The sequence below is a fragment of the Rhinopithecus roxellana genome, chromosome 4, assembly GCF_007565055.1.
Source record: "Rhinopithecus roxellana isolate Shanxi Qingling chromosome 4, ASM756505v1, whole genome shotgun sequence".
NCBI classification, from domain to species: domain Eukaryota; kingdom Metazoa; phylum Chordata; class Mammalia; order Primates; family Cercopithecidae; genus Rhinopithecus; species Rhinopithecus roxellana.
This window is the reverse complement of record NC_044552.1, coordinates 150,155,220-150,171,778: the sequence shown is the minus strand read 5'-3', so window position 1 is coordinate 150,171,778 and position 16,559 is coordinate 150,155,220. Positions and strand designations below refer to the sequence as shown.

General features: G+C 44.1%; 1 protein-coding gene across 1 annotated transcript in view; it reads left to right on the top strand.

The window, feature by feature from the left end:
- Positions 1 to 16,559, top strand: part of KIF25 (kinesin family member 25) — a 64,144-nt gene that overhangs the window by 29,691 nt on the left and 17,894 nt on the right. The window contains exon 8 of the mRNA XM_030929558.1: positions 8,885 to 8,952. Coding sequence (XP_030785418.1) covers positions 8,885 to 8,952 — 68 coding nt within the window. The remainder of the gene's footprint in view (positions 1 to 8,884; positions 8,953 to 16,559) is intronic.

The following is a 16,559-nucleotide window of genomic DNA, read 5'->3' as shown; positions in this document are numbered from 1 at the left end:
AGCTGAAAGATGTTAGGATATTAGCTGTGGGCTTGTTACTTGTGGTCTTAATTATGTTGAGGTTGTTTTTTTCTATACCTAGTTTATTAAGAGTTTTTTTTTTTTTTTAATCGTGAAAGGATGTTGAATATTTTGAAAAGCTTTTTCTGCATCTTTGGAGATGATCAAATGATTTTTGTCCTTCATTCTATAGATGTGACTCAGTTTGTTTATTGATTTGCATATTTTGAACCATTCTCGCATTTTGGAATAAATCTCACTTCATCATGATGTATTATCTTTTTGATGTGCTGTTCAATGCAATTTGCTAGTATTTTGCTGAGGATTTTTATAACTACGTTCATCAGGAATGTTGGCCTATAGTTTTTTGTTATTGTTTTGTCATTGTCTGGTTTTAGTATCAGGGTTATGCTGGCCTTGTAGAATGAATTAGGAAGAATTCCCTCTGCTTCAGTTTTTTTGTAATAGTTTCAGAAGAATTGGTATTAATTCTTCTTTAAAGGCTTGGTCGAATTTAGTAGTGAAATCTTCTGGTCCTAGACTTTTCTTCATTAGAAGATTTTATTACTGATTCAATCTCATTACTTGTTATTGATCTGTTCAGATTTTTAATTTCTTTTTCGTTCAATCTTGGTAGATTGTATGTATCCAAGAATTTATCTGTTTCTTGTAGGTTTTTGAATTTATTGGCATATGGTTGTTTTTAGTAGTTCCAGATGATCCTTTGTATTTTTGTGGTAGATGTTGTGACATCTCTTTTTTTGTTTCTGATTTTATTTGGGTCTTCCTTCCTTTTTCTGTTAGTCTGGCTAATGGTTTGTTGATTTGTTTATCTATTTTAAAAATTAGCTTTTTTCATCTTCTGTATTTTTTGTATCAATTTCTTTTATTTATTTTCTTTATAAATAATCTTTATAATCTTTATTTTCTTCTATTAATTTTGGGTTTGATTTGTTTTTGCTTTTGTAATTCCTTGAGGTGCATCATAATGTCATTTATTTGAAATCTTTCTAGTTTTTTTAATGTAGGCATTTATTGCTACAGACTTGCTTCTTAATACTACTTTTGCTGTGTTCCATAGGTTTTGGTATGATATATTTCTATTTTAATTTGTTTCAGAGAATTTAAAATTTTCATTCTTAATTTCCCCCTTCATCCATTGGTCATTAAGGAGCATGTTGCTTGATTTCCATGTATTTGTATGTTTTCAAATATTCCTCTTGTTATTGATGTGTACTTTTATTCTGTTATGGTCGAATTAGGTCCTAGATGTGATTTTGATTGAAAAAAATTGTTGAGACTTGTTTTGTGTCCTAACATGTGGCCAATCCTGAAGAATGTTCCATTTGCTGATGAAAAAATGTATTCTGTAGCTGTTGAGTGAAATGTTCTGTAAGTGTCTGTTAGGTTCATTTGGTTTATGGTGCAGTTTAAATCCAATGTTGCTTTGTTGATTTTACGTGTAGATGATCTGTCCAATGCTGACAGTGGGGTGTTGAAGTCCTCAGTGATTATTGTATTGGGGCCAATCTTACCCTTTAGATCTAGTAATATTTGCTTTATATATATATGGGTGAAAATATATTTACAATTGTCATATTCGCTTGCTGAATTGATCCCTTATTGTGTAATGTTCCTCCTGTCCTCTTTTCACGGCTTTTAACTTGAAGTCTGTTTTATCTTACATAAGTAAGGCTACTCCCGATTGCTTTTGGTTTTTCTTTGCTTGGAATATTTTTTTCCATCCCTTCACTTTCAGTCTATATGTCTCTTTACAAGTGAGGTGAGGTGAGTTTCTTGTAGACAGCATATAGTTGGGTCTTGTTCTTTAATCTGTTCAGGCAGTCTACATCTTTTAAGTGGGAATTTAATTTGTTTACATTCAAGGTTATTATTAATAGGTGAGGACTTACTCTTGTCATTTTATTGACTACTTTTTGATTGTTTTGTATATCCTTTGTTTCTTACTTCCTCTCCTTGTTTATTTTTTGCATTTAGGTGGTTTTCTGTAGTGAGTCTGATTCCTTTTGGTTTCTTCTTTTTGCATTGGCTGTACAAGTGAGTTTTATAGTTTTGTATTTTTTATGATGATGGTTATTGTATTTTCACTTCCAGATGTAAAACACCCTTGAGTATTTCTTGTAAGTCCTGTCTTGTGGTAATGAATTCTTTTCGTTTTTACTTGTCTGTGAAAGATTTTATTTTTCCTTCATTTCTGAAGGATAGCTTTGCTGGGTATAATATTATGGGCTGAATTATTTTTTTCTTTCAGTCAGTACTTTGACTATATTATCCCATTCTCTCCTGGACTGCAAAGTCTTTGCTGAGAAATCTACTGTTGGTTTAATGGACTTATATGTGACTTAATGCTTTTCTCTTGCTGCTTATAAAATTATTTGTTTGTCTTTGACTTTTGACAATTTTACTACAATGTGCCTTGGAGAAGACCTGCCTGGGGGTTCTTTGAGATTCCTGGACCTAGATGTCCATTGCTCTCACAAGACTTGGGAAATTTTCTGCTATATTTTTATTAAATATGTTTTCTTCAGCTTTTCTCTTCTCTTTCTGGAATGCCCACAATACAAATATTGATTCACTTAAAGCTGTCCATAAATCCTGTGAGCTTTCTTCATTGTTTTATTCTCTCTCTTTCCCTCTGTCTGCCTGTGTTATTTCAAAAGACCTGTCTTCAAGTTTAGAATTTTTTCCCTCCTATTTGGTCTAGTCTGTTGTGGAAGCTCTCTATTGTATTTTTTATTTCAATGAAATAAAAATTTTTATTTTTCTATTATGTCATATTTCATTGAATTCTTCAGCTCTAAGATTTAATTCTTTTTTATAATTCTGTCTCTTTATGGTATTTTTCATTCAAATTATGAATTGTTTTCCTATGTTCATTGAATTGTCTGTATTTTCTTGTATCTCACTGAGTTTCCTTAAGATTGTTATTTTGAATTCATTTTCTGGTATTTCATATATTTCCTTATAATTGGGGTCTGTTACTAGAGGATTACTTCCCTTTGGAGGTTACATATTTCCCTGCTTTTTCATGGTTGCTGTGTCCCTAACATTGACTCCTATACATCTGGTGAAAAAATTGTCTCTTCCAATTTTATGGAGTAGGTTTCATGAGGAAAGACTTAGGGTGCGTGGTTCTAGGGGGACACAGTAATGTAGTCTCCATGTAGTTTCTTCAGCTGTCATACACACTAGTGGTATTTGTGAGTTTCTCAGTGGCTGACAGTGAGGGAGTCTGTGGTAACAGTGATGCAGCTTTTCCCAGGGTAGGTTCTCAGGCTATATCTCAGGTTGGGGATACACACGTGCACAAAGTAGGTCATCCAACATGGGGTTTGGCTCATTGGAGTTGGAGCCACATGGCTGTTCCTCTGGCCAGAAACATGGGCACACTGTTGCTTAGCTGGCCTGGGAGTGTGCCTGCCAGGAGTGACCTGTAGGGTGGTTTCTCTGACTCAGGACATAGATACAAGGCTGCTCAGCTGGGATGTGTCTGCTGGGACCAATTCAAGGGGCTGTTTCCCATGTCTGGGCCACAGCTGCATGGCTGCTTGGCTGGCCTGAGGGTGTGTTTGTCAGGGGCTGCCCACAGGGCTGCTTCTCAGGCCTGGGACAAGGGCACATGGCTGCTCAGCTGGCCTGAGGTATATCTACCAGGGGTGACCTGTGTGACTGTTTCTTGGGTCTGGGGTACAGGTTTAATTAAGGCTGTGTGGCTGGCCTGGGATGTTTCCACCAGGGGTGAACTGTGCAGCTGTTTCTTGGGTCTGGGGTACAGGTGCAAGGCTGCATGGCTGGCTCGGGGATATGCCTACTGATGGTGGCCACAGGGCTGTTTCTCAGGCTCTTATTGGGCAGGTCAAGGGCATGTCTGTAAGGTGTTGGGGTACTGTGGGGCTGTTTCTCATGTCCTGAGCACAGGTACACAGCCTCTCCTCTGGCCTGGAGGTGTATTAGCCACTAGGAGGCTCAGGGGCCTCTCCTGCTTAGGGAGGGTGAATAGCAGCTTAGCTAACTCAAAGGCAGAGTTGCTGTGGCTGGGACTGCCAGACGACTCCGCCCCAGACGACTCTGCCCCAGACGACTCCGCCCCAGACGACTCCGCCCCAGACGACTCCGCCCCAGACTAGACGACTCCGCCCCAGACTAGACGACTCCGCCCCAGACTAGACGACTCCGCCAGCTGGTAGGGCAGCCATGGGGATTGGTTTCCCTGCTGTGCAAGGCCAGAGTCACAGCCAGTCCTGGGCCCAGGCTCCGTGCAGCCGGCGCTGTGATGTTCAGTCACACGTGTGGGCTTGGCATCACGAAGATGGAGCTCCAAGGCTGGAGAATGGCCATGGTTTCTGTTCCCCAGAGCAGGGTGTGCTCCAGAGGTGGCTCTGGTCTCAAGATGGGGCTGTGCTGCAGCAGCTTGGCTCACAGGGATGGCTGGGAGGTGAGCAGTGCACACCGTGTGCTCCTAATCTGGGGCTATGGAGCTGTGCCGTGAATTTCCTGCAGCTCCCAGATGGCTCAGGGCTTGCGAGGACTGCAGGATTCCCCTGGTGTAAGGACTGTAGATGTTTTCTGTGGTGACGGGGGCTGGTGGGGATCTGCTGCTTCCCTTTTCCCTGCAACGGGAAGTCCCTTCTGACTCCAGGCAGATATGACCCAGGCAGGGGAGATGGGGCTGCAGCAGCCGGGTGCCTCCACTCTGCCCTCCTGGACTTCCAGTCAGCACCGCTGTCTCTCCACTCCCACGCTGCACTGCGCACTCGGCCAGATCTCAGCTCTCTTCCTTCCACGCAGTCGGAGCTTAGCTGTGTAGTCATTGCCTTGGTCCTTTCTTGGGCGGAGGGAGCTGAGCACCAGCTCTCTCTGGTCAGCGTCTTGCTGACTTTGCTCCCACCATGCAAATATATATATATTTTATCTCACTTGATGCCTTAAGCACCAGTATGCTTGAGTCCAACAAAAGGAGACAGATTAAATCCTCATGATCAGGACTTTGAGTTAACAGGAGCCCTGGGACCTCATCAGTTCCCTCCCCTTATCAATCTCCTTCTTTTCTAAGTGAACACACCCGAGTATTTGTGGTTTAGTAATTGCCTTTCTACACTTCCCTCAGTCTGCGAGCATCCTGGTTAACCTGAAGGAGTTTTTCAGTGAGGAAATGCATCCTGAGGCTGAGGCCTGGCCCCAGCCCCTGGGGAAGGCTTATTATGATTATTAACATCACTGTCGTTTGTTGTTACTGTTCCTTGTTACTTGATTCATTCTCTTGGCAGTCCTCTCCCGTTCCTGCCAAAGTTCCACCGAATCTTCAGATTCAGATATTTGAGGTTTTCCATCTTACCCGTCAAAATAGAATAACATTTTATTGGGGCATTTTGGATTATGTTTTTTGTTTTTTTTTTAAATCAGAATCCAAGATGTTGCTTTTTAATTTGATAGGCCTGCTCCTTAAAGGGCTTCGTGCCATCAAATCTGCTGAGAAAGCAAATGATCCGTTTTGTGACCCTGTATCTCCTGGCTCCCACATTATGTTTTTATTTCCAAAAGTCTAAACAGAGTTTGAGTTTGTATTGGACGTGTAACACGGCACTTCATGTCCATTTGCAATGTAATTCAGCGTTTCATCGTTTGGATTGAATCTGTTAATAAAGTCGATCTCAGATGTAGAATCTGGCTGCTGCCCTAGTTCCTGGCGGCTGTCTTAAAGGCTATTTATTTTCATTTTTGATTTAATTTATATCCACTCAGTTGATAATCAGACATGGGAGAACAGATTTCTGGCTTTGCATCAAGTTCTTGTTGAACTGTCTTTGTTCATCCGTGATTCTCCCTTATTGTTAAGTTTGACAGTTACTGACTTGAATGTCTGAATACAGTCAACAGAGCCTGTGTATCAAATGACACTTATTTAGTTACATGTAGCCAATGTAAATAATATTTTTGTGGTGGTGCTTGGCAGGATTGATAGATTTGATACACCTGAGACAAAATTTTTAATGGTCAGAGACTGTATGGTCCTTAATATATTACTTGTTCTTTTTTAACTCGGGTTCATCGGGCCTTGAACTGCCATCCACAGGACTGTTGATATCCGCAGCAGGCAGCCTTGGCTTGCACGGAGCGCATTGATGTGCAGTCCCTCCCTCCTGGCTGTTTTGTGTCTGCCTCTGGGAGAGTCCCTGACTCTGTCTGCATGTCGTTCACTGGTCTCCTCTTCCTCTCAGGTTTCCTTCTTTAAAATGGAGAGGGTGAATTAAACGTACTTTTAGCTCTAACATTTGATGACAAAGAATTTTATGCCCTAAGTGCTTTTAAAGTTATCCTAGGAAATTGGATATAAATCAAAAACTGGATGCTACAGCAGGTAAATGTAAGGAAAAACAGCTTTTAGAGATCATTGCCTCTGAGCCAGGTGCTTTCACAGGTTATTTCATGGGACCCTTGTGATTCCTGAGGCAGGGGCCATGCGTCCCCCTGCGGGTGTGTGCAGGCCTCTTCAGGGAAGTGGCCCCAGGTGGGCAATCCCATCTTGAAAAGAAGGATGCTGTCAAGAGCTTGAAAATTTGGATAAAAGAAAGCTGTTTAAAAAGCCAAGAGAAATGAATCCTTCTTGTGAGATTAAGGGTATGTAGTATCAGGAGTGGGGAGGGTTTTTGGACAGGCAGGAAAGCATTGAAGCTGTTTGGAAAAATTAAACTTCACTGTGGAATAATTTTGGATGTTTAAGATTGAATGATCACGCTGTGGAATGGAGTTCTAAGTCGTGTGGGGGACTTTTTGGACTCAGGTTTGTTTTTATGGCTTTGCATGTTTCTTGTATGGTGTCCCTTGAGCTTTCGGGTCAGACATTGTAGACCTTTGTGTTTTTCATTTGCTTTTCTTTATGGTTAAAACTTGGACATTTGAAGACAGCAGTAAAACACTTTGGGGTGTGTGTTCCTGTGCAGTTCATACTGGAGCACTAGGATTACATTCTGGCATAGCACCAAAGGAACAGTATACCCTAAGTGGACAGCAGAAAAATGAAAATACGCCACGAGAAAGGCTGGTGGTTGGATTAGGGACTGGGAGGTCTGTTCTTACAGCGAGGCCAGGGTCTTGGTCCTGGTGGGTGTCGGAGTTTGGCTTCGGTGTTTTGAGTGTGAAAGGAACTGAAGAGCTGCTTCTGGGATAGGGGATGTGACATTATCATGTAAGAACATGCAGGTTCTGAAGCGGTTTCGGGTCCACAATAACTGCCCAGTAAATACTCAGTAGAGACATAAGCTGCTTCTGGGAAAGCCGTGCCGGCAAGCTCTGCATCCTGGTGGTCACTTCTGTGATGCATTAGAGACCACGGACTGTCCCCAGCCACTGGCTGCTCCTCCCAGCATTGCGAGTCACTGCGATCGAGCTTGTATCCCCACTCGCTCTCCCAGAAGTCATCCCAGGAAACTGGATACACATCATGGTAGCAAGTGACCTCCCAGTCTACCAAGTCCAATCGAGTTTGAAATAAGGACTCACGCCACCTCTCGGCAACAGGTGGCATTCTGCGTCACCCATTCCCTCCCTCTTAACTTTCTTTCATCTGCTTTCTTCTTTTCTAACTTGCATTTGAGGAAGATTTCTACAGCAACAATGTAAAGGACAGATGGGAGGGGTGCTGGACTGGAGGCAGAGGCCAGTTGGAGGACAGCCAGGGTGCTGTTTCATTACCCAGGACAATAGCAGCGGGCTTGGGGCAGTGAGTAGTAACCCAAGGCTGCCTCCGAGGCACAGCCGAGGCTCTGTCCCCAGGCAGCACGGGGCTGAGGCTGGTGTTCACTCATTGCTTCCTGAGCTGCCTCACCCAGATGCATGCCAGGGATTCCTGCAGCCCTTCACCTCTGGCAAGACAGGAAAGGTTCACTGATTATATCAGCATTTCACATCGGAGACCTCACACAATCCAGACGCAACAATACTCCGGCAGCTGCCCACCACCGCCCATCCAGCAGTACGCGAATAACAAACAGCAACAACAACCACAAACAGCTGTTGAATCTCACAGCTTTTGTCTTTACAAAATAGGCCACTTCTTTGACATGTTATTGCAGATACACGTGCACACACACACAGACACACACACTACTAAGAAGACGGTGTGGAGGTATCATCCTAGCATCCGCTAAACACTGTTAGAAAAAAATCCGGTGCCTCCGGGTTATTCGCCGCTGCAGTTGTGGTTTTCATTCTTCCTGTTACCCCTGCTTTTTCATGAATACCTATTTTGTTTTAGAAGTGGAACCATTCCAGGTTCAACTTTTCTTTGCTTAAGTGAAACTAAACTAATTTCAGATTTCTTGCTGAAAAATGCCTTTGCTTCCCTTACACAGGATATAATTTAAGAATACAGTCCAGCAAGATTGAAATTTGTTTTTGAAACAGATATGTTAATTCCATGGGTTACAATGGAATATAATGATGTCTGAGATGTGATTTCTTCAGCCATTTGAAAACCTTGTCTCTCCTGCGAACTATCAAGGGCCCTTACAGTCAGTAATTCGGGTGTTGAACCCTCAGCCTAGCGCAGATTGAGGAGCTCTGTTGTGCATTCCTCAATAGATGCGACTTTCTTTTCTCTTTATGGGGTTGGCAAACCTTTTCAGGAAAGGGTCAGGGAGTTAATATTTTCATCTTTGAAGGCCATGTGGTCTCCAACTCAATCATCCAACTTTGCCCTTGAGGAAGAAGCAGCCATACACAGCATGTAAACAAAGGGTGGGGCTGTGTTCCAGGCAAACTTTGTTGTTTACAAAAACAGGCGGCAGGCTGGGGTTGGTGGGGCTTATGTTTAATTAAGGCAGCCCACAAAGTCTTACGACATTGTTTTTCTCTTTTCTCTCAGGAAACAGTTCTGGTGAAATGTGATCGTCCTGGCCACCCTCTGATTAATAAGACATACCATTTTGAAAGGTAAGTGCTTTTCAAGGTGTCATATAAAGCAAACTTCCACATTAAAAATGCAAGTTTTGCATTGGGGTTTGAGTAATGAAATGTGCGATTCATCCTATCATCTTGACTAATTGTGATTATAAATGCAGACGGTCCCTGATGTTGATTTTTCAACTTTAGGAAAGTGTGAAAGAGACACACATTCAGTAGACACTGTGCCTCAGGGACCCATTACAACCCTTCTGGGTTTTGCTTTTAGTACAGTAGTCAATAAACTACGTGAAACAGTCAACACTTAAGTGTACAAGAAGCTTTCCGTTGGGTGACTTTGCCCACCTGTAGGCTAATGTGTGTGTTCTGGGCACATTTAAGGCAGGCTAGGCTGAGCTGCAATGCTTGGTAAATTAGGTGTATCAAATGCATTTTCAACTTGCAATGTTTTCAACCTGCAATGGGTTTCTCAGGTTGCAACCCCATCAGAAGTCGAGGGACATCTGTCATCCATATGTTCATCGTTTTAAGTAAATCGACATTTTTTATATATCCAGTTTGTTGACAGTAATTTCATTGTGATGACAGCAACTAACTATAAGGCTTTCTGTCAGATGCCTTCCTCAGCACCAGGTCATGGTGTATTCCCAGGGTGGTGGGAGAGCCCTGGAAGGCTCAGAAGCAATGTGTGTGGCCTTTGCAAATCCCTGCTCATCCTCCTTCAGCTACCAAGGGCTGGCTGAGTGGTCCTGCTCCCAGGCTCTGCCCTCCTGCTCCTCGGAAGGACGTCAGTGCCTGAGGCCTCTTCCTCTCCCCAGCAGCAGCCTGTGTTGCTTGATAGGGTCATATCTGGAGAAGGGCAGAGGGTTCCCCTCAAGCCTCAGCTGAGCACTGACCAGCACAGGAGCGGGAAGAAGGACGAGGCCGGGAAAGAACTACCGGGGAGAAGCCGAGCTCACACAGGCCTGGGAACTGTGAGTGCTCCCGCCAGGGCAGAAATACCTCGTGATACACAAGCCTTGGGTCGAGCGAGAAGTTAGCCCTGAAATGAAGGCTGCTGGTGCCACATGGCAGAACTTAAACGCAAGCCTTGAGGGATCAAGTTGTTTCCAAGTAACTGCTGGCATCCCATAATAAAGCTGAAGAAAAATTACTGGGATTGGAGGGTCAAAACGTGGTGCACCCAATTAGGAGTAATTAGCAAAGTCTGACATCAAAAATTACCAGACATGATTCAAGGAAGTAGGAAAATATGATCTCTAATGAGAAAACTCAGACAACGGAAATAGAGCAAGAAATAATACAAATGATAGAATTAGTAAAGAAGGTGAAAACAGTTATTATAAATCTGTGTGTTCAAGGAAGTAGAGGAAAATGTAAACATGTTGAGAAGAGATATGAAAAATTATAGAAAGACCCAAATAAAACTTCTAGAGATGAAAGAAATACCATAGAGGAGACACGAACGTACTGGTTGGGATGCAGGAGAAAGACAGGTGAACTTGACACCGCAGCAACAGAAATGACCAACGTGAAACTCCAGGAGACTCCATAGCGAGTGGACAGAGTGGGCTCCGGGGGTGGCTGAGGCTGACGCAAGCCCCACGGTGTGGATGAGCTTGAGGCCCCTGCATGGCACACTTGAAATGGTGAAAATGGGACCAGGCCTATGTTTGAGTGCCCTGGACTTGCACAGCCATGGCACCTCCATGTCCTGCCTCCTGTCTCCAGAGGGCAGAAAACCCTGCTTGTAAGCCCTGTTGCTTCTGTCTGGATTGGTTTCTCAGCCTGGGTGCTTGCAGTACCAATTCAAGCCTTCTACTCAGCCTTTTTCCACTCTTCATTTCTTGCACCTAGAAAGTTTCCTCCTTCTTTTTTTTTTTTTTTTTTTTTTTGACAAAGAGTCTTGCTCTGTTGCCCAGGCTGGAGTACAGTGGTGCAATCTCAGCTCACTGCAATCTCCACCTTCTGGGTTTGAGAGATTCTCCTGCCTCAGCCTCCCGAGTAGCTGGGACCTCAGGCATGCACCACCACATCTGGCTAATTTTTGTATTTTCAGTAGAGACAGGGTTTCACCATGTTGGCCAGGCTGGTCTTGAACTTCTGACCTCAAGTGATCTGCCCACCTTGGCCTCCCAAAGTGCTGAGATTACAGATGTGAGCCACCATGCCCAGTTATATTTGTATTTTTAGTAGAGACTGGGTTTCACTATGTTGGCCAGGCTGGTCTTGAACTCCTGCTGTCAAGTAATCCATGCGCCTCAGCCACCCAAGGGCTAGGATTATAGGCGTGAGCCACCACGCCCAGCCAGTTTCCTTTCTTTTTTCCCTTCAATGTCAGCAGCATATTTAAAAGCATATTTTGTTTCTATTTTATGTTGCATTAGTTACGTGTTGGTTAGGGGAGAGAAAGGGAGTTGTAGTATCTTAGCCACCATGTGTCGAGATCTAGAGCTTCAGAGACAGTACATTTTGTAGAATGCGTGTTATTACTCAAGGATTGCAATAATATTAGAATCTGTATAGTCTTATGCATTTGTATTATTTATTTACTGAAAAACATTTTACTTTGTATATCTGAAACCAAATAACTTGATTTTTCCCCTAAAATAATCATATTTTAAAATCTCACTACGAATACTCAAGAAAATTTTCATCAGTTTCACATGTAATAAAGTAACTTCCTGAAGAAACTTTCACACACGGTGTTGGTGGTTCAAGGGATTTGTAAGAGCAAAGCCAGTCTTCACATGCAAGAGCTTTTTCTTATGTTTCTGCACTTAAAAACAGTATAGAGAAAAATGATACTTTTTATCAGTGTAGAAAAGGAGCAAATTTATGAGCACTTTGCAGTAATGACCCCATGGCTTAGCTTCATCATGTTTGTTTATACAAACATTTGTGGAACTTCGCTTCCTTGTGACACACGGTTTTTTCAGCAGTCCTTCACTGGGCTGACCTTTCTTCCACTACTGATTTTGTCCTCTCTTGATAACTCAATTATGCAGGGGAATAATCTAAGTAAAAACCTCTCTCTTTTTTTTTTTTGCCTGTGCTTCAGAGTAATCTGGTGTTGGGTAAGGAGGGAAATGGGGTGGGCCCGACTCCTTCTAGGAGTTTATACCGTAGTTGAGACCTAGGCTTGGGATGGGGGGCTTGGGAGATCTTTACAATGATAGGTAATATCAACATTGGCAGAATATGGTGAAGCAATCAAAATAGGTGACATAATTGGCCAAGGATGGAGAAGAAAGGAATGTTCGGGGCTGGTTGCAGTGGCTCACAGTGGCTCACGCCTGTAATCTCAGCACCTCGGGAGGCCAAAGTGGGTGGATCATCTGAGGTCAAGAGTTCAAGACCAGCCTGGCTGGCTGAGTGTGGTGGCTCATGCCTATAATCCCAGCACTTTGGGAAGCCTAGGCGAGTGGATCACCTGAGGTCAGGAGTTTGAGACCAGTCTGGCCAACATGGTGAAACCTCATCTCTACAAAAATACAAAAATTAGCTGGGCATGGTGGCACACACCTGTACTCCCAGCTACTTGGGAGACTGAGGCAGGAGAATCGCATGAACCCAGGAGGCGGAGGTTGCAGTGAGCCGAGAATGTGCCGCTGCACTCCAGCTTGGATGACAGTGCGAGATTCTGTCTCCAAAAAAAAACGAAAGAAAGAAAGAAAGGAATGTTTGGAGTGGAACAGTTAATGAGGGAAGCACCTCTGGGGAAGAGGCCTTGAGCCTGGACTCGGCTCTGGAGGTTTAGGTGAGACAGGCATCCCAACAAATGACGGAAACTCATCTGAGACGTGGGGACGCTCATTGATGAAGGACCTGGGGGTGTGGCGTGGGAATGTCTCCTTCGTGAGGAATTCTTCTCAGTTTCCCTGTGTCCCTCGGTGGGAGGCAGCTGCTCCGACTTCTCATTTCCTGCTCCTGCTTCATCTGTTGGAATAGTGTTTGGCACGTTGTAGTATCTGCTTCTACTGTCATCTTCCTAACTGGAACAGGAGCTCCGCAGGGCTGGGGACAAGGTCTTACCTTGAATCCCGAGAAATGATAATTTCATTTAGATCGTGTTTAAATCGTGGGCTTGCTGGATGATGACTGGACCATGTCAGCTGGTGTCGGTGGTAGATACATTGTGGTAAAAGCTTTTTCCTTCCTCCCGACCCCACCTCCAATCCTTGTCCTTTGCTTGACTTGACTTGGGAAGTAAACAGCACCAGTTTAAGGAAGCACGTGGCCTACTGATAAAGGATTGGGTTAAATGTTTAGAGCCAAATGCACCCTTTGGTTAAAGTGCTGAAGGATTTAATGAGCACCTTCGGGTGCTTAGCGCAGAGCTGCAGAGAAGGAATAAAGTAGGGTTGGATTAGGAATAAAAAGTTTAAAGTATGATCCTTTCCCCACGCGGCTTACACACAGGCTGTGGGTATCGGTCATCACTGCAAAGCAGCCAGAGTCCCACAGTGTGTGTGGCCGAGTGCTGAGTGACAGAGAAATTCCTGTGGGCAGGAGAGTCACAGAGTGGCTAAAGCTTGCCACTGGGCGCTGGGTGGAGTTTAGTTACGTACGTCACCTTCACGTAGCCGTTGAGAATCTCCAACTACTTTCAGGCCTTTGATCATCCCAGGAGGACCTGAGGAGGAAGCTGCGGGGGGCACCACTGCCCAGTCTAGTTAAAGGATGGCTTTTAGTAAGCGGTGGATTTGGGCAGAAGGTCTCAGTCTTTGGATGACACCAGGCTGCTGCTTAGGTCAGTGGAGAAGCACAGGCAAGGGCGCTGTGGTGGAGAAACCACCCTCGGGGCTCACGTGACCTTGTTTGGGGAAGAAGGAAGTGGAGCAGCACCGGCCATGCCGACGTGTGTCTTCTCAGAGGGCTCTGTCTCAGTACCAGTACACTGAGGGTCGAAGGGAAAGGTCAAAATTGTGCTGCTTGAAGTGAACAGAAAATGGAAGAATTTGTGCAATGTGCTGTCCATCTATAGAGGTAAGGGAGACTTTAAATGTAAATCTCTGCGAGAATTTATTCTGGGGTAATATCATTTAGCATTTGGGATCATCTTGTTTTTAGAAACAGTAGAGCATATGGTTCTTATGAAATCAGAACATTGTTGGTTTTTATAACAGCTTTTTATGGACCTAGCAAATGTCAAAATATTTTATTTCCATTCGAAAAAGAATTTCCAACACCTTCAGCCCTTAACTTACTGTAAAAATAAATTTGTATGAGGGGAAAAGTTTAATTCTTACTATTCAGAAAAAATATTAATAGGCCCAGGGTCAGAAGAAGGTATATTTTCTACATGAAATAAAAATATTATTAAAAAAAAAAACCAAAAGTAATGCCATTGATCCAAAATGCAAGGAGAAAAAGAATAAGTCATATTCATTGTTTTGAGAATAATTCATTTATCAGGAATCTGAAGGACACTCCTGGCTGTGTTCTTGTAGAACAGGAATTTACAATACGATATTCCTAACTGACACATTTGTGTTAAATTTCTTTTTTTTTTTTTTTTTTTTTTTTTGAGACGGAGTCTCACTCTGTCGCCCAGGCTGGAGTGCAGTGGCCGGATCTCAGCTCACTGCAAGCTCCGCCTCCCGGGTTCCCGCCATTCTCCCGCCTCAGCCTCCCGAGTAGCTGGGACTACAGGCGCCCGCCACCTCGCCTGGCTAGTTTTTTGTATTTTTTAGTAGAGACGGGGTTTCACCGTGTTAGCCAGGATGGTCTCGATCTCCTGACCTCGTGATCCGCCCGTCTCGGCCTCCCAAAGTGCTGGGATTACAGGCTTGAGCCACCGCGCCCGGCCGTTAAATTTCTATAGTCATTCAAGTGCAAGCATTTTCTGAGCACCTATTAGGTGCCAGGCACCCTGTTAAACACAAGGGATGTAGGGGAGAGGAAGGCAGCATTTTTGCCACCAAGACCTAGAGCTGTAGGGACGGTGCCTGGGAGGTTGCACTGATCACAGAAGCCACCAACACAGCAGTGGGGTGGGAGGCAGAGATGGGGGAGGCCCTCGACCCAGGGCTTGACAGCTCAGCTAACCAGGAGTTAACCAGGCAGAGAAAAAGGGAAAGGAGGCCAGGGATGGTGGCTCACACCTGTAATCCTAGCACTTTGGGAGGCAGAAGCGGGCAGATTGCCTGAGGTCATTTGAGACCACTCTGGGGAACATGGTGAAATCTAGTCTCCACTAAAATACAAAAAATTAGCTGGACATGGTGGCACACACCTGTAGTCCCGGCTACTTGAGAGACTGAGGCAGAGAGAATCAATGGAACCAAGGAAGCAGAGGTTGCAGTGAGCTGAGATCGGGCCATTGCATTCCAGCCTGGGCGACAGAGCAAGAGTCTGTCTCAAAAAAAAAAAAAAAAAAAAAGAGAGAGAGAGAGAGAAAGAAAAAGGGAAAGGAGATTCCAGGTTGAGGGAAAAGTCAAAGTTAGGAGAAAAAGAATGAGACTGACAGCCTGCAAGCACAGGAGCCTTGGCTGTGGCTGGGCATGACTGTGGGAGGTGGGAGGTGGGTGCTGGGAGCGCCAGGTGCTAAGGCCAGCTTCCCACTAGCACCGGGACCGCCTCTCCTCCCCGGACAGCCACGTGGGCAAGGCCAGCTTCCCTCCATATCCCCACGGAGCACAAGGTCAGATGCATGGGTTGTTCCGGTCTGTGGGTGAGACACGGGTTCTCTGTGTAGCATCTCTTCAGAGTGAAGTTGAGTCTTTCCGTGTGGTTCCGTCATTTGCATCTTTTTTTTTTTCCTGTGCATTCTTCACTTCTCTAGCTATTTTCTCTACAAGGACTGACCTTTCCCCTTTGTATTTCTAGGAGCACTTGATATAGCAGAGATATTTAAGCTGCAACTACTTTCTCAGTCTGTTGTCTGCTTCTGATGTCTTTGAGCCACACGTATGTTTTTACATGATCATAGGTAAAAAGGCTTCCAGGTTCTAGAAGAACCCACGTGTGGACTCTGCTGGGACACGCATGGCCGGATGGTTTTCATTAAACTTGTGGTCTGTTAGGAATGTGTCCTAGTTCATTCTAAAAAGAATTGATCCAATTTTATCTTTTTAAATCTCTTCATTTACTGCAACACCACTTATATTTTTAAATATTAATTTAAAATAATATTTTAAAATTTATGTATTTAAAAAAAGGATATTGAGATGGAGTTTTGCCCATTTCCCAGGCTGGTCTCAAACTCCTGCGCTCAAACGATCTGTCCATCTTGGCCTCCCAAAGTGCTAGGATTGCAGGCGTGAGCCATCGTGCCCAGCCTGCAACACCGCTTCTTAAAACACCTCTCTCCCCACTGATCTGAGATGTCCCTTTATCTGACCCATTGCCACATGGAGTTGTGTCTGTCTAGCATTTCGCCCTCTTCCTTCGGCCTACTTACTAATTCACGCAGCAAGACCAAGCTGTTGTAGATAGAGTCTCAGAGAAGGTTCCAGTGTCTGAGCCCGCCCCATCCCAGTTCCTCTATTTTCCAGGGCTTCTTTCTATTCTCACTCTTTTATTTTGCCGGAAAAAAAAAATTATAATAAAACTGTGGGGCTCCAGGAAAAACTTGACAGCATAGGCAGTATTTTGGGGGGATTGAGGTAAGTTTATAAACTAACTTTGGAAAA